Source organism: Nelusetta ayraudi, unplaced genomic scaffold, assembly GCF_046127955.1.
Source record: "Nelusetta ayraudi isolate G7.1 ecotype Tasmania unplaced genomic scaffold, CSIRO-AGI_Nayr_v1 ptg000011l, whole genome shotgun sequence".
Taxonomy (NCBI): Eukaryota; Metazoa; Chordata; class Actinopteri; order Tetraodontiformes; family Monacanthidae; genus Nelusetta; species Nelusetta ayraudi.
Window position 1 is genome coordinate 3,509,385 of NW_027466061.1, and position 27,641 is coordinate 3,537,025.

Below are 27,641 nucleotides of genomic sequence, written 5' to 3' on the forward strand. Positions count from 1 at the left end.
TGCAGTCAACACCTCTCTGGAGGAATGAGATGTGCAATGTTTGGATGTCTTTAGCGTCAGTCTGCCTCATCCTTCCAGAGCTTCTAAGACCTGAAAAAATGAATAAGTATAAAAAACAAAGGACTTTGAAAATTAATTGGAAACTGCATCCCCTAATCTGAAGATGGACTACTGTGTGCATTTGCACACTTTTTAAGACATAGAAACCTTAGGCAAGAAAGCACAGAAGGTAAATATAATTGTTTTCATGATTCAATGCATTTGATTAACAGCAGCAATGATTAAGCAAGAAAAGAGCTTATTTTTCTAAAATGAATGCCTATGTTAATGTCGTTGTATTCTTTAATCTTTTTTTTTCACATTGTTTAAGTTACAATACAGGCTTCAAGTAGTTTGTATTCATGCTGGAGAAAATATTTAAAAAGGGACAATAATGATAATATGTAATCCAATCATCTTAAATACTCTCACAAACATTAATTAGATATGAATTTAATTCCACAATTGATGTAGACTGAGTGCAGAAAAAAGCATAATAAGTTTTTCTTGAAAGACAGCTAAGTGGTTTACACTTGCCACTAGAGTGTTCAATCAATTTAATATAAACAACCAGAGCTTTATTTACATTTCTTTAACCTATTCCTGGAAACCTTTAATCAATCAGCAGCTAATTATAAAAAGTGTTATTCAAATTGAGGAGTGAACAAGAGCTCCAAAACATTAAGTCTTAGCAGTAACCTGACTGTATAATCTGTGAAGTTGCACATATACCATTGCCATTTCCATCTACGTATTTATTATTGTGAGTTGATTTTTCACACAAACATATCAATCAATGATTTTTCTTCTTTTGGGAAATTGCAGGAATAAGACTTCCAAGAGTAGCGTGTGTGTGAATTTCGGGATATCTCAGAGCAGTGTCTTGCACATGGTTAATAATAAACTAAGGAATATCTTTATCGTTGTGGTTAGAATTATGTTAGAACTCGTTGGTTTAGGTGAGCTCCCTTCCAGCTTCGGTCTCCAGGAAATGGAGATGTGTCTATTCTGTTCTCACACTTGCAATAATTCATTGTATGTTTGTTTGAATATTCTATCCAAAACAGGACCCTCTACAACTCCACTCTCCAAGGAGAAAAATGGCCCAAATGCAACAGGACTTAAAAATGGATGACACTAAGCAATTAGAGGGAAAAATCAACATGGATTCTTTAGAAAGACAAAAACTACTCATATGCCAAGCATTAGAGGAGCTTCAAGAACTTTGGGAAGAAAGACAAAGAGACAAAAATGAAATTAAGTCCTTAAAGAAAAAAATAGAGCAGCAGCAGGAAGACATTGATAAGCTGGCAGTTGAAAAAGAAGAGCAGTGTTTAAGTATAAAGCAACTGAGATCACAGTTATGGGCTCAGAATAAGGAGAAGACAACTAAAGCCATTGGAGAAAAACATCTCATTCAGAAAATACACTTAACTGCACACCAAGAGAAAGCTGAAAACACAGCAGACTGTAAGAATTCCGAAGAGCCCTTGGTGGGAGGGCACCAGAATACAATTGAGCAGCTGCAAAGTCTTATGATTAAAACCCAGAAAGTAATTCTTGAAACAAAACAGGCAAGAGAACAAATGCAGAAAAACATGGAAAACATTAACCAAGAGATTCAAGGATATAAAAAGTATGTCACACAACAGAAATCTGTAACTGAGCACATTAAACTAAATATAATTAAAAATGTAAACAAGATTAAGCAGAGATGCACAGAAATTCAAATGCAGAAACCTGTGTTGCCAGGGTTTCAAAGCAGAAAGGGGAGAGAAGGAAAATGCAGCTTTGACAATCTGAAGATAAAACTGTATGCACTCCTGGAAGAGACAAATACACTTTGTCTTGTACCAGAAAAACAAGGACAACTGGAAATGATAAAGAGAGACAAACAGGAGTTAAAATCAGAAATCATTCAAATGCAGAAAAAAGGAAAAGAAAACAATTTACCAAGTGTTCAACCTGAGAACGATGAGATAAAAAGAGCTAAAGATGAAATACAGAGAGAAAAAGAAGACATTGTGAGAGACAGGCAGGTGGCCGCAGCCGAAATGGAGGCCGTTAAGTGTGTCAAGGAGAATATTGAAAAAGAAAGAGTACAGCTTGCTGACCAGTTTGAGAAGACAAAAAAGAAGATAAGAGAAATGGAAGTGTTGAGCATTGAGATTGATGGCAAGAAAAGAGAGCTGACTAGGATGATAAGAATGAGCAGGAGAAAAAAGGATGAGAAGTGTGAGATTTGTGGGACTGACAATGCAAGACAAGAGGTGGAGGTAAGACAGACATCCGAGGGCCAAGAGTCACCACATAAATCGGTGGAGGGCAACGTGGGCGACAGGCTTGGCGCAAAGGAGAGATTTTTTGATGGAGCACAAACTAGAGAGCAACCAGAGACTCAGGTTCGCCAAGTCAACATGGAGACCAGCACTGACAGCAAAGAGATGTCTGGCATGCAAAGAGTGGCTCTCGAAGTGGAAGAGCTCAGGAAGATGTTGACAAGGGTGAGAGAAAATACGGAGCGAAGCAAGACACAGACAACCACAGAAAACAACCAAATCAACTGGATGAACGCTCCTTCCAAAGAAGATAAGAGTGAGCTCACGCCACAAGATGGCTCAAGGATGCACGAAAGGCCCATCAAGGAGCAGAAGGCTTTCGAGACTGGGAGAAAAAACGTGCAACAACAGAAGAAAGTGGTTGAGGAAAATGCCCAACAAGCTAAACGAGTAATTCAGCAAATGACGGAGATAAAAGCCTATATACAGAAAGCTGCTGCAGAGATTAACAACACGAAGGTGGAAATGATCAAAGCCCAGAGGATGATGAACGAAGAGACGGTCATGGTCAGAAAACACATGGTGAGTGAAATGTTTTTTTTTTTATCATCAAAGTCATTGTAATTTATTGGTGCACAGATATTTTCTGCTCAAAGGTGAACTTTTAATATTCTCTATGACTAGTTTTTCAATATCATTTATATAATTGTAATGATTTATATCATTCAATATTGTACTGTATTGCATCCTACTGGTGACATTGTAGTTTACAGAAAAAAATTGTACAGAAGTTAGTTTTTTGCATTAAATGTTGCCTATAAATGTAACTGTCGGAGAAAGATACACCCTTTTATAAAAGCTGATTAGGTATAACAATAACAATGCTTTCTCCTTCTTTTGGAAAGGATAAGGTGATGTCCATTAAAAGACAAGTCAGTCACTTGAGATCTACACAATCTGCAATCGAAAAGACTTCTTCAGAAGAGACATCCACATTTCAAAAGTCTAGAATGAGACAAAAAGTCAATGGTTTCGAAGCAGAAGTCAAGCCAGAGAATAGACTTTTACGAGTGCAAACACATATTCACGAAGATTCAATCAGAGATTTTGATGAAACAGAATCAGCAACAAATATCAATGAAACAGCTGAAGTGGAAAATCAGTTAACTATCCTTAGAGAGAGAGAGGAGAAAACGAGAGAGCAAGTAACACATGCAATGAGGAACATAGATGAAAGAAGTTCAGAAATCGAAAGAATTCTATTGGAAATTAACAACTTGCAGGGGCAACAAAATACAAGAATTATAGAGAGATTGAACAAACAAAGGAAACAAATGGAACCCACAGTAGCTCAACTGAAAAGAGTTAAAGACTGCACTAAAGAAGATGCGGCAACACAGACTAACTTTGTAAGAGTTGAGCAAATAGAAAGTTACGAGTCAGGAGATTATCTGTACACATGTGCTGAGGATATGGATAGCACATCTTTTAAAGATGAAACTGGAAGTACATCTACACAAAGGCTTACAGCAGAGATGTGTACAACGCAAACAATAATAAAAAACATGAAAAAGGCACTTGAAAAGGATAGCAATTTGAACAGATATCAAAAGGATATAGAATGTGACATTAATAAATTGATGCGGGACATTAAACCACTTCAAAAGATCTTAAACATAATAAAAACTACAATAACGCAGACTGAAGTGGACTCAAAAGAACAGATAAGACACAAGACGGCAGTGAAATATCCAACAGAAACACAGAGACAAGGAGTGGAGCAGAACCTGCAAAAACTTTCAAAACACAAATTCACATTTAAAACAGTAAAAATAAAGAGGAAAATGAAAGCAACCATGAGGAACTTGGAAAGAATGGAAAATGAAATGGCCCGTCTCAGAACAGAAAACAGGAGTCTGGGTAAACACATGATCCATCTATGGCAAAGCCTAAATCAGATGAGCACAGAGGAAACTGAGAGGCAGCAAGAAGGAAAGACTGCGAAAATAGTAAGAGAGCAAAAGCAAGCAGAAGTCGAGGAGTTGAACCAATTGAGGGAGAGAGTCGAATGGCAGAAGTTAGAGCTTGAGAGAAGCCTGCATGCCAACAAGAGAGAGATAAGAGAACTGGAACTGTTGAAGGCAGAGTTTGAAACCAAGAAAAAAGAGAATGAACTGATGTTTCGGAAAACCAGAAGAGAAAAAGAAGAGTGTGAGATGATATGGAATGAAATACAAATAGAAAAAGCACAGCTAATAAGAGAAACCAAAAAGAAAACTAAAGAGTTAAACCAAAGACTTGAGAAAAACATGCGAGAGAGGGATGATTTAGAAAGGCTAAAGAAAAAATTACAACAAGAGAAAGCAGAAATTAATATGGAGCAAATAAGTATTAACAACAAATCCATTCTTATTCAAGAGGAAAAACAAAACATGCAAAAGCAGAAGGTGGAATATATTCAATGCAATAATTCATTAGCTGACTTTACAAACATGGCACAGGAGATCCATAAGCACCTACAAATAATTGTTGGGAAAATTGAAAGTTTAGAAAATGTAAAAGGGAATTTAAAGAAACAAATTACGGAGACACAAGCGCTGAAAATTGACACCAGCACATTAAGAGACAACATAAACAAAGTAAAATCCCAAATGAATTTAAGGTTTCAAGAAAAGAATGGAGAAAAAGGAGAAGTGGGTGAAATGGTTGCTGTGTCTGACAGGGTGCAAAAGCGTAAACAAGAGCTTGAAAACACCTTAGCAAGCATTAAGAGAGAGAAAAAAGAGATTGAAATTTTGAAATCTGAGTTGGAAATTAAAAGAAAAGAATTCCCTAAAATGGCCCGAAGAGACTTAATGAAGATTATAAATATGAGAACTGAGGTTGAAGAAGAAAGGCTTGCCCTTAGAAGGGAGACACAGAAAAGAAAGAGGGTACTTGATGAACGACTGGAGAGGATACGAAGGGAGAGAGATGAGTTGGAGATACTGAAAAAGAAGCAGCTAAAAGAAAAAGATGAAAGCAAAAAAGAAATGAGGGTGGAAAAAACATCAGGAAAAATAATTTCATATATTACAAAAAAAGATGAGGTAGTCAATCAGACTTTAAAGAATGAAGAGCCAATAATAAATTTAAAAAAAGGAAAAGAACAAATACAGTTGCAAAAAACTGTGAAAAATGAGAAAGTGAAAACCTTTAAAGTGGTGGTACAAAAGCTTAGAAAAATGACAAAAGAGATGAAGAAAAAAATGGAGAAAAATAAAAAACATTGGAAGAGAGCAGTGATGTCTGTCTCTGAAGAGAAAAAAAGATTGGAGAAAGAGAAAGAAATCTGGGAAGAAAAATACAAAGAGTTGAATGTGCTGCAAATGGATAAAGAGGAAGAAGAATTTTTTGATGCTAGTTCAGAGGGCTTTGATCTTGAACAAAAACACAGTGGAGACAAGAAAAAGGGGGACAAAACAAGTAAAAGGGAAATAGGAGAAAAATTATTTGAAATGAAAGCTGGAAAAATGAAAGACAGAGAAGAGGACACAAAATATGGGGATGATGGACCAGAAAGAAAAAAGAGAACCAAAAAGAGAAATGAAAATGATGGTCGGAAAGGAAGAAAACTGGTCAATGAAAAAGAAAAAAATGATCAAGGTGAAAGGGGAAAAAGATATGGAAAAGTCAAAGTGATGCAAAAAGGAAAAGGACAAAAGAAATCCAAAATGAAGGTGTCAGTTTTTGTGGCCAAATTTAAAAAGAATATTGAGACGTTTGAGCTGATTCTGAAAAAAGAAAGAGACAAGCTCAACATCACAAAAGATGAGCTACAAAGGCAGAAAGACAACACAGACAGCCTGGTGTCTGACATCATCAGAGAGAAAAACAAGATTAAAGATCTGAGTCTGCAGGTTCAGTCAGAAAGACACCAGCTTCACCATGCACTGAATATGTTGGCGATGAAGCAAAAACAACAGGATCTCAAAGAAGATGAGCTGCAAAGACTTCAGGAAGACCTGGAGGTGTCCAGGCTTGATCTCAACAAGACCAAGGAAGAGGTTGATGCTGCCATGGCCAGCATCACACAAGAAAGAGAAAAACTCATCCAATTCAAGATTGTGAATGAGCAAGAAAGACAAACCCTCCAAAAAGAAAAGGAACAAAATGAATCCCAAAATTCTCAATTGAAGGTGAGAGAAGAGCAAATCCAGAAACAAATGAAATCCATGGAATCTCTGAGAGAAAAACTCCAACACATGACTGCAAATATGGCCCAATCTTTGAAGAGCAAAATGGAGAACAATAATGAACAATTGCTTGCTTTGCAAACTGTATGTGAACAAAAGATGGCAAAACTTGAGCAACAAAAGGAACACTTGGTTTCCGTTGCTCAAAAGTTGGAACGAGAAAAGGACGATCTGACAAGTATGTTGTCCCAAATGACCGTCCAGAGACAAGCCACTGAAAACCAACTGAAACAGAAGCAAGAGGATCTGGAGACAAGGGAAGACCTACGGAAAGCAAAGATGAAGTTGGAGGTGATCATGGCTGATTTCCAGAAGAACGCTGAAAGGCTCGAGAAGGGTTTGAAAGAAGAACGAGACAAGCTCAACATCACAAAAGATGAGCTACAAAGGCAGAAAGACAACACAGACAGCCTGGTGTCTGACATCATCAGAGAGAAAACCAAGATTAAAGATCTGAGTCTGCAGGTTCAATCAGAAAGACACCAGCTTCACCATGCACTGAATATGTTGGCGATGAAGCAAAAACAGTATCTCAAAGAAGATGAGCTGCAAAGACTTAAGGAAGAACTGGAGGTGTCCAGGCTTGATCTCAACAAGACCAAGGAAGAGGTTGATGCAGCCATGGCCATCATCACACAAGAAAGAGAAAAACTCATCCAATTCAATATTGTGAATGAGCAAGAAAGACAAACCCTCCAAAAAGAAAAGGCACAAAATGAATCCCAAAATTCTCGATTGAAGGTGAGAGAAGAGAAACTCCAGAAACAAATGAAATCCATGGAATCTCTGAGAGAAAAACTCCAACACATGACTGCAAATATGGCCCAATCCTTGAAGAGCAAAATGGAGAAAATGGAGAACAATAATGAACAATTGCTTGCTTTGCAAACTGCATGTGAACAAAAGATGGCAAAACTTGAGCAACAAAAGGAACACTTGGCTTCCGTTGCTCAAAAGTTGGAACGAGAAAAGGACGATCTGACAAGTATGTTGTCCCAAATGACCGTCCAGAGACAAGCCACTGAAAACCAACTGAAACAGAAGCAAGAGGATCTGGAGACAAGGGAAGACCTACGGAAAGCAAAGATGAAGTTGGAGGTGATCATGGCTGATTTCCAGAAGAACGCTGAAAGGCTCGAGAAGGGTTTGAAAGAAGAACGAGACAAGCTCAACATCACAAAAGATGAGCTACAAAGGCAGAAAGAAAACACAGGCAGCCTGGTGTCTGACATCATCAGAGAGAAAACCAAGATTAAAGATCTGAGTCTACAGGTTCAATCAGAAAGACACCAGCTTCACCATGCACTGAATATGTTGGCGACGAAGCAAAAACAACAGGATCTCAAAGAAGATGAGCTGCAAAGACTTGAGGAAGAACTGGAGGTGTCCAGGCTTGATCTCAACAAGACCAAGGAAGAGGTTGATGCAGCCATGGCCAGCATCACACAAGAAAGACAAACCCTCCAAACAGAAAAGGAACAAATTGAATCCCAAAATTCACAATTGAAGATGAGAGAAGAACAAATCCAGAAACAAATGAAATCCATGGAATCTCTGAGAGAAAAACTCCAACACATGACTGCAAATATGGCCCAATCTTTGAAGAGAAAAATGGAGAACAATAATGAACAATTGCTTGCTTTGCAAACTGTATGTGAACAAAAGATGGCAAAACTTGAGCAACAAAAGGAACACTTGGTTTCCGTTGCTCAAAAGTTGGAACGAGAAAAGGACGATCTGACAAGTATGTTGTCCCAAATGACCGTCCAGAGACAAGCCACTGAAAACCAACTGAAACAGAAGCAAGAGGATCTGGAGACAAGGGAAGACCTACGGAAAGCAAAGATGAAGTTGGAGGTTATTATGGCTGATTTCCAGAAGAACGCTGAAAGGCTCGAGAAGGGTTTGAAAGAAGAACGAGACGAGCTCAACATCACAAAAGATGAGGTACAAAGGCAGAAAGACAACACAGACAGCCTGGTGTCTGACATCATCAGAGAGAAAACCAAGATTAAAGATCTGAGTCTGCAGGTTCAGTCAGAAAGACACCAGCTTCACCATGCACTGAATATGTTGGCGATGAAGCAAAAACAACAGGATCTCAAAGAAGATGGGCTGCAAAGACTTGAGGAAGACCTGGAGGTGTCCAGGCTTGATCTCAACAAGACCAAGGAAGAGGTTGATACTGCCATGACCAGAATCGCACAAGAAAGAGAAAAACTCATCCAATTCAAGATTGTGAATGAGCAAGAAAGACAAACCCTCCAAAAAGAAAAGGAACAAAATGAATCCCAAAATTCTCAATTGAAGGTGAGAGAAGAGCAAATCCAGAAACAGATGAAATCCATGGAATCTCTGAGAGAAAAACTCCAACACATGACTGCAAATATGGCCCAATCCTTGAAGAGCAAAATGGAGAAAATGGAGAACAATAATGAACAATTGCTTGCTATGCATACTGCATGTGAACAAAAGATGGTTAAACTTGAGCAACAAAAGGAACACTTGGCTTCCGTTGCTCAAAAGTTGGAACAAGAAAAGGACGATCTGACAAGTATGTTGTCCCAAATGACCGTCCAGAGACAAGCCACTGAAAACCAACTGAAACAGAAGCAAGAGGATCTGGAGACAAGGGAAGACCTACGGAAAGCAAAGATGAAGTTGGAGGTGATCATGGCTGATTTCCAGAAGAACGCTGAAAGGCTCGAGAAGGGTTTGAAAGAAGAAAGAGACAAGCTCAACATCACAAAAGATGAGCTACAAAGGCAGAAAGACAACACAGACAGCCTGGTGTCTGACATCATCAGAGAGAAAACCAAGATTAAAGATCTGAGTCTGCAGGTTCAGTCAGAAAGACACCAGCTTCACCATGCACTGAATATGTTGGCGATGAAGCAAAAACAACAGGATCTCAAAGAAGATGAGCTGCAAAGACTTCAGGAAGAACTGGAGGTGTCCAGGCTTGATCTCAACAAGACCAAGGAAGAGGTTGATGCAGCCATGGCCAGCATCACACAAGAAAGACAAACCCTCCAAACAGAAAAGGAACAAATTGAATCCCAAAATTCTCAATTGAAGATGAGAGAAGAGCAAATCCAGAAACAAATGAAATCCATGGAATCTCTGAGAGAAAAACTCCAACACATGACTGCAAATATGGCCCAATCTTTGAAGAGCAAAATGGAGAACAATAATGAACAATTGCTTGCTTTGCAAACTGTATGTGAACAAAAGATGGCAAAACTTGAGCAACAAAAGGAACACTTGGTTTCCGTTGCTCAAAAATTGGAACGAGAAAAGGACGATCTGACAAGTATGTTGTCCCAAATGACCGTCCAGAGACAAGCCACTGAAAACCAACTGAAACAGAAGCAAGAGGATCTGGAGACAAGGGAAGACCTACGGAAAGCAAAGATGAAGTTGGAGGTGATCATGGCTGATTTCCAGAAGAACGCTGAAAGGCTCGAGAAGGGTTTGAAAGAAGAAAGAGACAAGCTCAACATCACAAAAGATGAGCTACAAAGGCAGAAAGACAACACAGACCGCCTGGTGTCTGACATCATCAGAGAGAAAACCAAGATTAAAGATCTGAGTCTGCAGGTTCAGTCAGAAAGACACCAACTTCGCCATGCTCTTGATATGTTGGCAACTAAGCAAAAACAACAGGATCTCAAAGAACATGGGCTGCAAAGACTTGAGGAAGAACTGGAGGTGTCCAGGCTTGATCTCAACAAGACCAAGGAAGAGGTTGGTGCAGCCATGGCCAGCATCACACAAGAAAGACAAACCCTCCAAACAGAAAAGGAACAAATTGAATCCCAAAATTCTCAATTGAAGATGAGAGAAGAGCAAATCCAGAAACAAATGAAATCCATGGAATCTCTGAGAGAAAAACTCCAACAAATGACTGCAAATATGGCCCAATCTTTGAAGAGCAAAATGGAGAACAATAATGAACAATTGCTTGCTTTGCAAACTGTATGTGAACAAAAGATGGCAAAACTTGAGCAACAAAAGGAACACTTGGTTTCCGTTGCTCAAAAATTGGAACGAGAAAAGGACGATCTGACAAGTATGTTGTCCCAAATGACCGTCCAGAGACAAGCCACTGAAAACCAACTGAAACAGAAGCAAGAGGATCTGGAGACAAGGGAAGACCTACGGAAAGCAAAGATGAAGTTGGAGGTGATCATGGCTGATTTCCAGAAGAACGCTGAAAGGCTCGAGAAGGGTTTGAAAGAAGAAAGAGACAAGCTCAACATCACAAAAGATGAGCTACAAAGGCAGAAAGACAACACAGACAGCCTGGTGTCTGACATCATCAGAGAGAAAACCAAGATTAAAGATCTGAGTCTGCAGGTTCAGTCAGAAAGACACCAGCTTCACCATGCACTGAATATGTTGGCGATGAAGCAAAAACAACAGGATCTCAAAGAAGATGAGCTGCAAAGACTTCAGGAAGAACTGGAGGTGTCCAGGCTTGATCTCAACAAGACCAAGGAAGAGGTTGATGCAGCCATGGCCAGCATCACACAAGAAAGACAAACCCTCCAAACAGAAAAGGAACAAATTGAATCCCAAAATTCTCAATTGAAGATGAGAGAAGAGCAAATCCAGAAACAAATGAAATCCATGGAATCTCTGAGAGAAAAACTCCAACACATGACTGCAAATATGGCCCAATCCTTGAAGAGCAAAATGGAGAACAATAATGAACAATTGCTTGCTTTGCAAACTGTATGTGAACAAAAGATGGCAAAACTTGAGCAACAAAAGGAACACTTGGTTTCCGTTGCTCAAAAATTGGAACGAGAAAAGGACGATCTGACAAGTATGTTGTCCCAAATGACCGTCCAGAGACAAGCCACTGAAAACCAACTGAAACAGAAGCAAGAGGATCTGGAGACAAGGGAAGACCTACGGAAAGCAAAGATGAAGTTGGAGGTGATCATGGCTGATTTCCAGAAGAACGCTGAAAGGCTCGAGAAGGGTTTGAAAGAAGAAAGAGACAAGCTCAACATCACAAAAGATGAGCTACAAAGGCAGAAAGACAACACAGACAGCCTGGTGTCTGACATCATCAGAGAGAAAACCAAGATTAAAGATCTGAGTCTGCAGGTTCAGTCAGAAAGACACCAACTTCGCCATGCTCTTGATATGTTGGCAACTAAGCAAAAACAACAGGATCTCAAAGAACATGGGCTGCAAAGACTTGAGGAAGAACTGGAGGTGTCCAGGCTTGATCTCAACAAGACCAAGGAAGAGGTTGATGCAGCCATGGCCAGCATCACACAAGAAAGACAAACCCTCCAAACAGAAAAGGAACAAATTGAATCCCAAAATTCTCAATTGAAGATGAGAGAAGAGCAAATCCAGAAACAAATGAAATCCATGGAATCTCTGAGAGAAAAACTCCAACAAATGACTGCAAATATGGCCCAGTCTTTGAAGAGCAAAATGGAGAACAATAATGAACAATTGCTTGCTTTGCAAACTGTATGTGAACAAAAGATGGCAAAACTTGAGCAACAAAAGGAACACTTGGTTTCCGTTGCTCAAAAATTGGAACGAGAAAAGGACGATCTGACAAGTATGTTGTCCCAAATGACCGTCCAGAGACAAGCCACTGAAAACCAACTGAAACAGAAGCAAGAGGATCTGGAGACAACGGAAGACCTACGGAAAGCAAAGATGAAGTTGGAGGTGATCATGGCTGATTTCCAGAAGAACGCTGAAAGGCTCGAGAAGGGTTTGAAAGAAGAAAGAGACAAGCTCAACATCACAAAAGATGAGCTACAAAGGCAGAAAGACAACACAGACAGCCTGGTGTCTGACATCATCAGAGAGAAAACCAAGATTAAAGATCTGAGTCTGCAGGTTCAGTCAGAAAGACACCAGCTTCACCATGCACTGAATATGTTGGCGATGAAGCAAAAACAACAGGATCTCAAAGAAGATGAGCTGCAAAGACTTAAGGAAGAACTGGAGGTGTCCAGGCTTGATCTCAACAAGACCAAGGAAGAGGTTGATGCAGCCATGGCCATTATCACACAAGAAAGAGAAAAACTCATCCAATTCAAGATTGTGAATGAGCAAGAAAGACAAACCCTCCAAAAACAAAAGGAACAAAATGAATCCCAAAATTCTCAATTGAAGGTGAGAGAAGAGCAAATCCAGAAACAGATGAAATCCATGCAATCTCTGAGAGAAAAACTCCAACACATGACTGCAAATATGGCCCAATCTTTGAAGAGCAAAATGGAGAAAATGGAGAACAATAATGAACAATTGCTTGCTTTGCAAACTGCATGTGAACAAAAGATGGTAAAACTTGAGCAACAAAAGGAACACTTGGCTTCCGTTGCTCAAAAGTTGGAACGAGAAAAGGACGATCTGACAAGTATGTTGTCCCAAATGACCGTCCAGAGACAAGCCACTGAAAACCAACTGAAACAGAAGCAAGAGGATCTGGAGACAAGGGAAGACCTACGGAAAGCAAAGATGAAGTTGGAGGTGATCATGGCTGATTTCCAGAAGAACGCTGAAAGGCTCGAGAAGGGTTTGAAAGAAGAACGAGACAAGCTCAACATCACAAAAGATGAGCTACAAAGGCAGAAAGAAAACACAGACAGCCTGGTGTCTAACATCATCAGAGAGAAAACCAAGATTAAAGATCTGAGTCTGCAGGTTCAGTCAGAAAGACACCAACTTCGCCACGCTCTTGATATGTTGGCGATGAAGCAAAAACAACAGGATCTCAAAGAAGATGAGCTGCAAAGACTTAAGGAAGAACTGGAGGTGTCCAGGCTTGATCTCAGCAAGACCAAGGAAGAGGTTGATGCAGCCATGGCCAGCATCACACAAGAAAGACAAACCCTCCAAACAGAAAAGGAACAAATTGAATCCCAAAATTCTCAATTGAAGATGAGAGAAGAGCAAATCCAGAAACAAATGAAATCCATGGAATCTCTGAGAGAAAAACTCCAACAAATGACTGCAAATATGGCCCAATCTTTGAAGAGCAAAATGGAGAACAATAATGAACAATTGCTTGCTTTGCAAACTGTATGTGAACAAAAGATGGCAAAACTTGAGCAACAAAAGGAACACTTGGTTTCCGTTGCTCAAAAATTGGAACGAGAAAAGGACGATCTGACAAGTATGTTGTCCCAAATGACCGTCCAGAGACAAGCCACTGAAAACCAACTGAAACAGAAGCAAGAGGATCTGGAGACAAGGGAAGACCTACGGAAAGCAAAGATGAAGTTGGAGGTGATCATGGCTGATTTCCAGAAGAACGCTGAAAGGCTCGAGAAGGGTTTGAAAGAAGAAAGAGACAAGCTCAACATCACAAAAGATGAGCTACAAAGGCAGAAAGACAACACAGACAGCCTGGTGTCTGACATCATCAGAGAGAAAACCAAGATTAAAGATCTGAGTCTGCAGGTTCAGTCAGAAAGACACCAGCTTCACCATGCACTGAATATGTTGGCGCTGAAGCAAAAACAACAGGATCTCAAAGAAGATGAGCTGCAAAGACTTGAGGAAGAACTGGAGGTGTCCAGGCTTGATCTCAGCAAGACCAAGGAAGAGGTTGATGCAGCCATGGCCAGCATCACACAAGAAAGACAAACCCTCCAAACAGAAAAGGAACAAATTGAATCCCAAAATTCTCAATTGAAGATGAGAGAAGAGCAAATCCAGAAACAGATGAAATCCATGGAATCTCTGAGAGAAAAACTCCAACAAATGACTGCAAATATGGCCCAATCTTTGAAGAGGAAAATGGAGAACAATAATGAACAATTGCTTGCTTTGCAAACTGTATGTGAACAAAAGATGGCAAAACTTGAGCAACAAAAGGAACACTTGGTTTCCGTTGCTCAAAAATTGGAACGAGAAAAGGACGATCTGACAAGTATGTTGTCCCAAATGACCGTCCAGAGACAAGCCACTGAAAACCAACTGAAACAGAAGCAAGAGGATCTGGAGACAAGGGAAGACCTACGGAAAGCAAAGATGAAGTTGGAGGTGATCATGGCTGAGTTCCAGAAGAACGCTGAAAGGCTCAAGAAGGGTTTGAAAGAAGAAAGAGACAAGCTCAACATCACAAAAGATGAGCTACAAAGGCAGAAAGACAACACAGACAGCCTGGTGTCTGACATCATCAGAGAGAAAACCAAGATTAAAGATCTGAGTCTGCAGGTTCAATCAGAAAGACACCAGCTTCACCATGCACTGAATATGTTGGCGATGAAGCAAAAACAACAGGATCTCAAAGAAGATGAGCTGCAAAGACTTAAGGAAGAACTGGAGGTGTCCAGGCTTGATCTCAACAAGACCAAGGAAGAGGTTGATGCAGCCATGGCCATTATCACACAAGAAAGAGAAAAACTCATCCAATTCAAGATTGTGAATGAGCAAGAAAGACAAACCCTCCAAAAAGAAAAGGAACAAAATGAATCCCAAAATTCTCAATTGAAGGTGAGAGAAGAGCAAATCCAGAAACAGATGAAATCCATGCAATCTCTGAGAGAAAAACTCCAACACATGACTGCAAATATGGCCCAATCTTTGAAGAGCAAAATGGAGAAAATGGAGAACAATAATGAACAATTGCTTGCTTTGCAAACTGCATGTGAACAAAAGATGGTAAAACTTGAGCAACAAAAGGAACACTTGGCTTCCGTTGCTCAAAAGTTGGAACGAGAAAAGGACGATCTGACAAGTATGTTGTCCCAAATGACCGTCCAGAGACAAGCCACTGAAAACCAACTGAAACAGAAGCAAGAGGATCTGGAGACAAGGGAAGACCTACGGAAAGCAAAGATGAAGTTGGAGGTGATCATGGCTGATTTCCAGAAGAACGCTGAAAGGCTCGAGAAGGGTTTGAAAGAAGAACGAGACAAGCTCAACATCACAAAAGATGAGCTACAAAGGCAGAAAGAAAACACAGACAGCCTGGTGTCTAACATCATCAGAGAGAAAACCAAGATTAAAGATCTGAGTCTGCAGGTTCAGTCAGAAAGACACCAACTTCGCCACGCTCTTGATATGTTGGCAACTAAGCAAACACAACAGGATCTCAAAGAACATGGGCTGCAAAGACTTGAGGAAGAACTGGAGGTGTCCAGGCTTGATCTCAACAAGACCAAGGAAGAGGTTGATGCAGCCATGGCCATTATCACACAAGAAAGAGAAAAACTCATCCAATTCAAGATTGTGAATGAGCAAGAAAGACAAACCCTCCAAAAAGAAAAGGAACAAAATGAATCCCAAAATTCTCAATTGAAGGTGAGAGAAGAGCAAATCCAGAAACAGATGAAATCCATGCAATCTCTGAGAGAAAAACTCCAACACATGACTGCAAATATGGCCCAATCTTTGAAGAGCAAAATGGAGAAAATGGAGAACAATAATGAACAATTGCTTGCTTTGCAAACTGCATGTGAACAAAAGATGGTAAAACTTGAGCAACAAAAGGAACACTTGGCTTCCGTTGCTCAAAAGTTGGAACGAGAAAAGGACGATCTGACAAGTATGTTGTCCCAAATGACCGTCCAGAGACAAGCCACTGAAAACCAACTGAAACAGAAGCAAGAGGATCTGGAGACAAGGGAAGACCTACGGAAAGCAAAGATGAAGTTGGAGGTGATCATGGCTGATTTCCAGAAGAACGCTGAAAGGCTCGAGAAGGGTTTGAAAGAAGAACGAGACAAGCTCAACATCACAAAAGATGAGCTACAAAGGCAGAAAGAAAACACAGACAGCCTGGTGTCTAACATCATCAGAGAGAAAACCAAGATTAAAGATCTGAGTCTGCAGGTTCAGTCAGAAAGACACCAACTTCGCCACGCTCTTGATATGTTGGCAACTAAGCAAACACAACAGGATCTCAAAGAACATGGGCTGCAAAGACTTGAGGAAGAACTGGAGGTGTCCAGGCTTGATCTCAACAAGACCAAGGAAGAGGTTGATGCAGCCATGGCCAGCATCACACAAGAAAGACAAACCCTCCAAACAGAAAAGGAACAAATTGAATCCCAAAATTCTCAATTGAAGATGAGAGAAGAGCAAATCCAGAAACAAATGAAATCCATGGAATCTCTGAGAGAAAAACTCCAACACATGACTGCAAATATGGCCCAATCTTTGAAGAGCAAAATGGAGAACAATAATGAACAATTGCTTGCTTTGCAAACTGTATGTGAACAAAAGATGGCAAAACTTGAGCAACAAAAGGAACACTTGGTTTCCGTTGCTCAAAAATTGGAACGAGAAAAGGACGATCTGACAAGTATGTTGTCCCAAATGACCGTCCAGAGACAAGCCACTGAAAACCAACTGAAACAGAAGCAAGAGGATCTGGAGACAAGGGAAGACCTACGGAAAGCAAATATGAAGTTGGTGGTTATTATGGCTGATTTCCAGAAGAACGCTGAAAGGCTCGAGAAGGGTTTGAAAGAAGAAAGAGACAAGCTCAACATCACAAAAGATGAGCTACAAAGGCAGAAAGACAACACAGACAGCCTGGTGTCTGACATCATCAGAGAGAAAACCAAGATTAAAGATCTGAGTCTGCAGGTTCAATCAGAAAGACACCAGCTTCACCATGCACTGAATATGTTGGCGATGAAGCAAAAACAACAGGATCTCAAAGAAGATGAGCTGCAAAGACTTCAGGAAGACCTGGAGGTGTCCAGGCTTGATCTCAACAAGACCAAGGAAGAGGTTAATACTGCCATGACCAGAATCGCACAAGAAAGAGAAAAACTCATCCAATTCAAGATTGTGAATGAGCAAGAAAGACAAACCCTCCAAAAAGAAAAGGAACAAAATGAATCCCAAAATTCTCAATTGAAGGTGAGAGAAGAGCAAATCCAGAAACAGATGAAATCCATGGAATCTCTGAGAGAAAAACTCCAACACATGACTGCAAATATGGCCCAATCCTTGAAGAGCAAAATGGAGAAAATGGAGAACAATGATGAACAATTGCTTGCTTTGCAAACTGCATGTGAACAAAAGATGGTAAACCTTGAGCAACAAAAGGAACACTTGGCTTCCGTTGCTCAAAAGTTGGAACGAGAAAAGGACGATCTGACAAGTATGTTGTCCCAAATGACCGTCCAGAGACAAGCCACTGAAAACCAACTGAAACAGAAGCAAGAGGATCTGGAGACAAGGGAAGACCTACGGAAAGCAAAGATGAAGTTGGAGGTGATCATGGCTGATTTCCAGAAGAACGCTGAAAGGCTCGAGAAGGGTTTGAAAGAAGAACGAGACAAGCTCAACATCACAAAAGATGAGCTACAAAGGCAGAAAGACAACACAGACAGCCTGGTGTCTAACATCATCAGAGAGAAAACCAAGATTAAAGATCTGAGTCTGCAGGTTCAATCAGAAAGACACCAGCTTCACCATGCACTGAATATGTTGGCGACGAAGCAAAAACAACAGGATCTCAAAGAAGATGAGCTGCAAAGACTTCAGGAAGAACTGGAGGTGTCCAGGCTTGATCTCAACAAGACCAAGGAAGAGGTTGATGCAGCCATGGCCAGCATCACACAAGAAAGACAAACCCTCCAAACAGAAAAGGAACAAATTGAATCCCAAAATTCTCAATTGAAGATGAGAGAAGAGCAAATCCAGAAACAAATGAAATCCATGGAATCTCTGAGAGAAAAACTCCAACAAATGACTGCAAATATGGCCCAATCTTTGAAGAGCAAAATGGAGAACAATAATGAACAATTGCTTGCTTTGCAAACTGTATGTGAACAAAAGATGGCAAAACTTGAGCAACAAAAGGAACACTTGGTTTCCGTTGCTCAAAAATTGGAACGAGAAAAGGACGATCTGACAAGTATGTTGTCCCAAATGACCGTCCAGAGACAAGCCACTGAAAACCAACTGAAACAGAAGCAAGAGGATCTGGAGACAAGGGAAGACCTACGGAAAGCAAAGATGAAGTTGGAGGTGATCATGGCTGATTTCCAGAAGAACGCTGAAAGGCTCGAGAAGGGTTTGAAAGAAGAAAGAGACAAGCTCAACATCACAAAAGATGAGCTACAAAGGCAGAAAGACAACACAGACAGCCTGGTGTCTGACATCATCAGAGAGAAAACCAAGATTAAAGATCTGAGTCTGCAGGTTCAGTCAGAAAGACACCAACTTCGCCATGCTCTTGATATGTTGGCAACTAAGCAAAAACAACAAGATCTCAAAGAACATGGGCTGCAAAGACTTGAGGAAGAACTGGAGGTGTCCAGGCTTGATCTCAACAAGACCAAGGAAGAGGTTGATGCAGCCATGGCCAGCATCACACAAGAAAGACAAACCCTCCAAACAGAAAAGGAACAAATTGAATCCCAAAATTCTCAATTGAAGATGAGAGAAGAGCAAATCCAGAAACAAATGAAATCCATGGAATCTCTGAGAGAAAAACTCCAACACATGACTGCAAATATGGCCCAATCTTTGAAGAGCAAAATGGAGAACAATAATGAACAATTGCTTGCTTTGCAAACTGTATGTGAACAAAAGATGGCAAAACTTGAGCAACAAAAGGAACACTTGGTTTCCGTTGCTCAAAAATTGGAACGAGAAAAGGACGATCTGACAAGTATGTTGTCCCAAATGACCGTCCAGAGACAAGCCACTGAAAACCAACTGAAACAGAAGCAAGAGGATCTGGAGACAAGGGAAGACCTACGGAAAGCAAAGATGAAGTTGGAGGTGATCATGGCTGATTTCCAGAAGAACGCTGAAAGGCTCGAGAAGGGTTTGAAAGAAGAAAGAGACAAGCTCAACATCACAAAAGATGAGCTACAAAGGCAGAAAGACAACACAGACAGCCTGGTGTCTGACATCATCAGAGAGAAAACCAAGATTAAAGATCTGAGTCTGCAGGTTCAGTCAGAAAGACACCAGCTTCACCATGCACTGAATATGTTGGCGATGAAGCAAAAACAACAGGATCTCAAAGAAGATGAGCTGCAAAGACTTGAGGAAGAACTGGAGGTGTCCAGGCTTGATCTCAACAAGACCAAGGAAGAGGTTGATACTGCCATGACCAGAATCGCACAAGAAAGAGAAAAACTCATCCAATTCAAGATTGTGAATGAGCAAGAAAGACAAACCCTCCAAAAAGAAAAGGAACAAAATGAATCCCAAAATTCTCAATTGAAGGTGAGAGAAGAGCAAATCCAGAAACAGATGAAATCCATGGAATCTCTGAGAGAAAAACTCCAACACATGACTGCAAATATGGCCCAATCTTTGAAGAGCAAAATGGAGAAAATGGAGAACAATAATGAACAATTGCTTGCTTTGCAAACTGCATGTGAACAAAAGATGGTAAAACTTGAGCAACAAAAGGAACACTTGGCTTCCGTTGCTCAAAAGTTGGAACGAGAAAAGGACGATCTGACAAGTATGTTGTCCCAAATGACCGTCCAGAGACAAGCCACTGAAAACCAACTGAAACAGAAGCAAGAGGATCTGGAGACAAGAGAAGACCTACGGAAAGCAAAGATGAAGTTGGAGGTGATCATGGCTGATTTCCAGAAGAACGCTGAAAGGCTCGAGAAGGGTTTGAAAGAAGAACAAGACAAGCTCAACATCACAAAAGATGAGCTACAAAGGCAGAAAGAAAACACAGACAGCCTGGTGTCTAACATCATCAGAGAGAAAACCAAGATTAAAGATCTGAGTCTGCAGGTTCAATCAGAAAGACACCAGCTTCACCATGCACTGAATATGTTGGCGACGAAGCAAAAACAACAGGATCTCAAAGAAGATGAGCTGCAAAGACTTGAGGAAGAACTGGAGGTGTCCAGGCTTGATCTCAACAAGACCAAGGAAGAGGTTGATGCAGCCATGGCCAGCATCACACAAGAAAGACAAACCCTCCAAACAGAAAAGGAACAAATTGAATCCCAAAATTCTCAATTGAAGATGAGAGAAGAGCAAATCCAGAAACAGATGAAATCCATGGAATCTCTGAGAGAAAAACTCCAACAAATGACTGCAAATATGGCCCAATCTTTGAAGAGCAAAATGGAGAACAATAATGAACAATTGCTTGCTTTGCAAACTGTATGTGAACAAAAGATGGCAAAACTTGAGCAACAAAAGGAACACTTGGTTTCCGTTGCTCAAAAATTGGAACGAGAAAAGGACGATCTGACAAGTATGTTGTCCCAAATGACCGTCCAGAGACAAGCCACTGAAAACCAACTGAAACAGAAGCAAGAGGATCTGGAGACAAGGGAAGACCTACGGAAAGCAAAGATGAAGTTGGAGGTGATCATGGCTGATTTCCAGAAGAACGCTGAAAGGCTCGAGAAGGGTTTGAAAGAAGAAAGAGACAAGCTCAACATCACAAAAGATGAGCTACAAAGGCAGAAAGAAAACACAGACAGCCTGGTGTCTAACATCATCAGACAGAAAACCAAGATTAAAGATCTGAGTCTGCAGGTTCAATCAGAAAGACACCAGCTTCACCATGCACTGAATATGTTGGCGACGAAGCAAAAACAACAGGATCTCAAAGAAGATGAGCTGCAAAGACTTGAGGAAGAACTGGAGGTGTCCAGGCTTGATCTCAACAAGACCAAGGAAGAGGTTGATGCAGCCATGGCCAGCATCACACAAGAAAGACAAACCCTCCAAACAGAAAAGGAACAAATTGAATCCCAAAATTCTCAATTGAAGATGAGAGAAGAGCAAATCCAGAAACAAATGAAATCCATGGAATCTCTGAGAGAAAAACTCCAACAAATGACTGCAAATATGGCCCAATCTTTGAAGAGCAAAATGGAGAACAATAATGAACAATTGCTTGCTTTGCAAACTGTATGTGAACAAAAGATGGCAAAACTTGAGCAACAAAAGGAACACTTGGTTTCCGTTGCTCAAAAATTGGAACGAGAAAAGGACGATCTGACAAGTATGTTGTCCCAAATGACCGTCCAGAGACAAGCCACTGAAAACCAACTGAAACAGAAGCAAGAGGATCTGGAGACAAGGGAAGACCTACGGAAAGCAAATATGAAGTTGGTGGTTATTATGGCTGATTTCCAGAAGAACGCTGAAAGGCTCGAGAAGGGTTTGAAAGAAGAAAGAGACAAGCTCAACATCACAAAAGATGAGCTACAAAGGCAGAAAGACAACACAGACAGCCTGGTGTCTGACATCATCAGAGAGAAAACCAAGATTAAAGATCTGAGTCTGCAGGTTCAATCAGAAAGACACCAGCTTCACCATGCACTGAATATGTTGGCGATGAAGCAAAAACAACAGGATCTCAAAGAAGATGAGCTGCAAAGACTTCAGGAAGACCTGGAGGTGTCCAGGCTTGATCTCAACAAGACCAAGGAAGAGGTTAATACTGCCATGACCAGAATCGCACAAGAAAGAGAAAAACTCATCCAATTCAAGATTGTGAATGAGCAAGAAAGACAAACCCTCCAAAAAGAAAAGGAACAAAATGAATCCCAAAATTCTCAATTGAAGGTGAGAGAAGAGCAAATCCAGAAACAGATGAAATCCATGGAATCTCTGAGAGAAAAACTCCAACACATGACTGCAAATATGGCCCAATCCTTGAAGAGCAAAATGGAGAAAATAGAGAACAATGATGAACAATTGCTTGCTTTGCAAACTGCATGTGAACAAAAGATGGTAAACCTTGAGCAACAAAAGGAACACTTGGCTTCCGTTGCTCAAAAGTTGGAACGAGAAAAGGACGATCTGACAAGTATGTTGTCCCAAATGACCGTCCAGAGACAAGCCACTGAAAACCAACTGAAACAGAAGCAAGAGGATCTGGAGACAAGGGAAGACCTACGGAAAGCAAAGATGAAGTTGGAGGTGATCATGGCTGATTTCCAGAAGAACGCTGAAAGGCTCGAGAAGGGTTTGAAAGAAGAACGAGACAAGCTCAACATCACAAAAGATGAGCTACAAAGGCAGAAAGACAACACAGACAGCCTGGTGTCTAACATCATCAGAGAGAAAACCAAGATTAAAGATCTGAGTCTGCAGGTTCAATCAGAAAGACACCAGCTTCACCATGCACTGAATATGTTGGCGACGAAGCAAAAACAACAGGATCTCAAAGAAGATGAGCTGCAAAGACTTCAGGAAGAACTGGAGGTGTCCAGGCTTGATCTCAACAAGACCAAGGAAGAGGTTGATGCAGCCATGGCCAGCATCACACAAGAAAGACAAACCCTCCAAACAGAAAAGGAACAAATTGAATCCCAAAATTCTCAATTGAAGATGAGAGAAGAGCAAATCCAGAAACAAATGAAATCCATGGAATCTCTGAGAGAAAAACTCCAACACATGACTGCAAATATGGCCCAATCTTTGAAGAGCAAAATGGAGAACAATAATGAACAATTGCTTGCTTTGCAAACTGTATGTGAACAAAAGATGGCAAAACTTGAGCAACAAAAGGAACACTTGGTTTCCGTTGCTCAAAAATTGGAACGAGAAAAGGACGATCTGACAAGTATGTTGTCCCAAATGACCGTCCAGAGACAAGCCACTGAAAACCAACTGAAACAGAAGCAAGAGGATCTGGAGACAAGGGAAGACCTACGGAAAGCAAAGATGAAGTTGGAGGTGATCATGGCTGATTTCCAGAAGAACGCTGAAAGGCTCGAGAAGGGTTTGAAAGAAGAAAGAGACAAGCTCAACATCACAAAAGATGAGCTACAAAGGCAGAAAGACAACACAGACAGCCTGGTGTCTGACATCATCAGAGAGAAAACCAAGATTAAAGATCTGAGTCTGCAGGTTCAGTCAGAAAGACACCAGCTTCACCATGCACTGAATATGTTGGCGACGAAGCAAAAACAACAGGATCTCAAAGAAGATGGGCTGCAAAGACTTGAGGAAGAACTGGAGGTGTCCAGGCTTGATCTCAACAAGACCAAGGAAGAGGTTGATACTGCCATGACCAGAATCGCACAAGAAAGAGAAAAACTCATCCAATTCAAGATTGTGAATGAGCAAGAAAGACAAACCCTCCAAAAAGAAAAGGAACAAAATGAATCCCAAAATTCTCAATTGAAGGTGAGAGAAGAGCAAATCCAGAAACAGATGAAATCCATGCAATCTCTGAGAGAAAAACTCCAACACATGACTGCAAATATGGCCCAATCTTTGAAGAGCAAAATGGAGAAAATGGAGAACAATAATGAACAATTGCTTGCTTTGCAAACTGCATGTGAACAAAAGATGGTAAAACTTGAGCAACAAAAGGAACACTTGGCTTCCGTTGCTCAAAAGTTGGAACGAGAAAAGGACGATCTGACAAGTATGTTGTCCCAAATGACCGTCCAGAGACAAGCCACTGAAAACCAACTGAAACAGAAGCAAGAGGATCTGGAGACAAGAGAAGACCTACGGAAAGCAAAGATGAAGTTGGAGGTGATCATGGCTGATTTCCAGAAGAACGCTGAAAGGCTCGAGAAGGGTTTGAAAGAAGAACAAGACAAGCTCAACATCACAAAAGATGAGCTACAAAGGCAGAAAGAAAACAAAGACAGCCTGGTGTCTAACATCATCAGAGAGAAAACCAAGATTAAAGATCTGAGTCTGCAGGTTCAATCAGAAAGACACCAGCTTCACCATGCACTGAATATGTTGGCGACGAAGCAAAAACAACAGGATCTCAAAGAAGATGGGCTGCAAAGACTTGAGGAAGAACTGGAGGTGTCCAGGCTTGATCTCAACAAGACCAAGGAAGAGGTTGATGCAGCCATGGCCAGCATCACACAAGAAAGACAAACCCTCCAAACAGAAAAGGAACAAATTGAATCCCAAAATTCTCAATTGAAGATGAGAGAAGAGCAAATCCAGAAACAGATGAAATCCATGGAATCTCTGAGAGAAAAACTCCAACAAATGACTGCAAATATGGCCCAATCTTTGAAGAGCAAAATGGAGAACAATAATGAACAATTGCTTGCTTTGCAAACTGCATGTGAACAAAAGATGGTAAAACTTGAGCAACAAAAGGAACACTTGGCTTCCGTTGCTCAAAAGTTGGAACGAGAAAAGGACGATCTGACAAGTATGTTGTCCCAAATGACCGTCCAGAGACAAGCCACTGAAAACCAACTGAAACAGAAGCAAGAGGATCTGGAGACAAGGGAAGACCTACGGAAAGCAAAGATGAAGTTGGAGGTGATCATGGCTGATTTCCAGAAGAACGCTGAAAGGCTCGAGAAGGGTTTGAAAGAAGAAAGAGACAAGCTCAACATCACAAAAGATGAGCTACAAAGGCAGAAAGAAAACACAGACAGCCTGGTGTCTAACATCATCAGACAGAAAACCAAGATTAAAGATCTGAGTCTGCAGGTTCAATCAGAAAGACACCAGCTTCACCATGCACTGAATATGTTGGCGACGAAGCAAAAACAACAGGATCTCAAAGAAGATGAGCTGCAAAGACTTGAGGAAGAACTGGAGGTGTCCAGGCTTGATCTCAACAAGACCAAGGAAGAGGTTGATGCAGCCATGGCCAGCATCACACAAGAAAGACAAACCCTCCAAACAGAAAAGGAACAAATTGAATCCCAAAATTCTCAATTGAAGATGAGAGAAGAGCAAATCCAGAAACAAATGAAATCCATGGAATCTCTGAGAGAAAAACTCCAACACATGACTGCAAATATGGCCCAATCCTTGAAGAGCAAAATGGAGAACAATAATGAACAATTGCTTGCTTTGCAAACTGTATGTGAACAAAAGATGGCAAAACTTGAGCAACAAAAGGAACACTTGGTTTCCGTTGCTCAAAAATTGGAACGAGAAAAGGACGATCTGACAAGTATGTTGTCCCAAATGACCGTCCAGAGACAAGCCACTGAAAACCAACTGAAACAGAAGCAAGAGGATCTGGAGACAAGGGAAGACCTACGGAAAGCAAAGATGAAGTTGGAGGTGATCATGGCTGATTTCCAGAAGAACGCTGAAAGGCTCGAGAAGGGTTTGAAAGAAGAAAGAGACAAGCTCAACATCACAAAAGATGAGCTACAAAGGCAGAAAGACAACACAGACAGCCTGGTGTCTGACATCATCAGAGAGAAAACCAAGATTAAAGATCTGAGTCTGCAGGTTCAGTCAGAAAGACACCAACTTCGCCATGCTCTTGATATGTTGGCAACTAAGCAAAAACAACAGGATCTCAAAGAACATGGGCTGCAAAGACTTGAGGAAGAACTGGAGGTGTCCAGGCTTGATCTCAAAAAGACCAAGGAAGAGGTTGATGCAGCCATGGCCAGCATCACACAAGAAAGACAAACCCTCCAAACAGAAAAGGAACAAATTGAATCCCAAAATTCTCAATTGAAGATGAGAGAAGAGCAAATCCAGAAACAAATGAAATCCATGGAATCTCTGAGAGAAAAACTCCAACACATGACTGCAAATATGGCCCAATCTTTGAAGAACAAAATGGAGAACAATAATGAACAATTGCTTGCTTTGCAAACTGTATGTGAACAAAAGATGGCAAAACTTGAGCAACAAAAGGAACACTTGGTTTCCGTTGCTCAAAAATTGGAACGAGAAAAGGATGATCTGACAAGTATGTTGTCCCAAATGACCGTCCAGAGACAAGCCACTGAAAACCAACTGAAACAGAAGCAAGAGGATCTGGAGACAAGGGAAGACCTACGGAAAGCAAAGATGAAGTTGGAGGTGATCATGGCTGATTTCCAGAAGAACGCTGAAAGGCTCGAGAAGGGTTTGAAAGAAGAAAGAGACAAGCTCAACATCACAAAAGATGAGCTACAAAGGCAGAAAGACAACACAGACAGCCTGGTGTCTGACATCATCAGAGAGAAAACCAAGATTAAAGATCTGAGTCTGCAGGTTCAGTCAGAAAGACACCAGCTTCACCATGCACTGAATATGTTGGCGACGAAGCAAAAACAACAGGATCTCAAAGAAGATGGGCTGCAAAGACTTGAGGAAGAACTGGAGGTGTCCAGGCTTGATCTCAACAAGACCAAGGAAGAGGTTGATACTGCCATGACCAGAATCGCACAAGAAAGAGAAAAACTCATCCAATTCAAGATTGTGAATGAGCAAGAAAGACAAACCCTCCAAAAAGAAAAGGAACAAAATGAATCCCAAAATTCTCAATTGAAGGTGAGAGAAGAGCAAATCCAGAAACAGATGAAATCCATGCAATCTCTGAGAGAAAAACTCCAACACATGACTGCAAATATGGCCCAATCTTTGAAGAGCAAAATGGAGAAAATGGAGAACAATAATGAACAATTGCTTGCTTTGCAAACTGCATGTGAACAAAAGATGGTAAAACTTGAGCAACAAAAGGAACACTTGGCTTCCGTTGCTCAAAAGTTGGAACGAGAAAAGGACGATCTGACAAGTATGTTGTCCCAAATGACCGTCCAGAGACAAGCCACTGAAAACCAACTGAAACAGAAGCAAGAGGATCTGGAGACAAGGGAAGACCTACGGAAAGCAAAGATGAAGTTGGAGGTGATCATGGCTGATTTCCAGAAGAACGCTGAAAGGCTCGAGAAGGGTTTGAAAGAAGAACGAGACAAGCTCAACATCACAAAAGATGAGCTACAAAGGCAGAAAGAAAACACAGACAGCCTGGTGTCTAACATCATCAGAGAGAAAACCAAGATTAAAGATCTGAGTCTGCAGGTTCAGTCAGAAAGACACCAGCTTCACCATGCACTGAATATGTTGGCGACGAAGCAAAAACAACAGGATCTCAAAGAAGATGAGCTGCAAAGACTTGAGGAAGAACTGGAGGTGTCCAGGCTTGATCTCAACAAGACCAAGGAAGAGGTTGATGCAGCCATGGCCAGCATCACACAAGAAAGACAAACCCTCCAAACAGAAAAGGAACAAATTGAATCCCAAAATTCTCAATTGAAGATGAGAGAAGAGCAAATCCAGAAACAAATGAAATCCATGGAATCTCTGAGAGAAAAACTCCAACAAATGACTGCAAATATGGCCCAATCTTTGAAGAGCAAAATGGAGAACAATAATGAACAATTGCTTGCTTTGCAAACTGTAT

The 27,641-nt window shown here is 40.8% G+C and overlaps 2 protein-coding genes across 2 annotated transcripts; both read left to right on the top strand.

Moving 5' to 3' along the window:
* Nucleotides 1-25,338, top strand: LOC142884274 (uncharacterized). The gene is made up of 10 exons (XM_076019786.1): nt 1-229; nt 1,107-2,900; nt 3,224-7,747; nt 11,384-12,049; nt 12,278-12,403; nt 14,639-18,817; nt 18,944-19,045; nt 20,120-20,581; nt 24,800-24,923; nt 25,325-25,338. The coding sequence occupies exons 2-10, from the start codon at nt 1,140-1,142 to the stop codon at nt 25,336-25,338; spliced, it is 11,958 nt and encodes a 3,985-aa protein (XP_075875901.1). The 5' UTR covers nt 1-229; nt 1,107-1,139.
* A 10-nt stretch (nt 25,339-25,348) lies between these two features.
* LOC142884275 (uncharacterized) lies at nt 25,349-27,023 on the top strand. The gene is made up of 2 exons (XM_076019787.1): nt 25,349-26,061; nt 26,999-27,023. The coding sequence occupies exons 1-2, from the start codon at nt 25,406-25,408 to the stop codon at nt 27,021-27,023; spliced, it is 681 nt and encodes a 226-aa protein (XP_075875902.1). The 5' UTR covers nt 25,349-25,405.
* Nucleotides 27,024-27,641: the final 618 nt, after the last annotated feature.

Excerpts from the sequence above, each read along its gene's own strand:
- LOC142884275 (XM_076019787.1), top strand. The coding sequence starts at position 25,406 with ATGTTGTCCCAAATGACCGTCCAGAGACAAGCCACTGAAAACCAACTG. Across the intron at positions 26,062-26,998 it reads AATGAACAATTGCTTGCTTT|AGACAAGCCACTGAAAACCA; the intron begins GCAAACTGTATG and ends ATGACCGTCCAG.
- LOC142884274 (XM_076019786.1), top strand. The coding sequence starts at position 1,140 with ATGGCCCAAATGCAACAGGACTTAAAAATGGATGACACTAAGCAATTA. Across the intron at positions 2,901-3,223 it reads TCATGGTCAGAAAACACATG|GATAAGGTGATGTCCATTAA; the intron begins GTGAGTGAAATG and ends TCTTTTGGAAAG. Across the intron at positions 12,404-14,638 it reads CTGACATCATCAGAGAGAAA|GAAGAAAGAGACAAGCTCAA; the intron begins ACCAAGATTAAA and ends AAGGGTTTGAAA.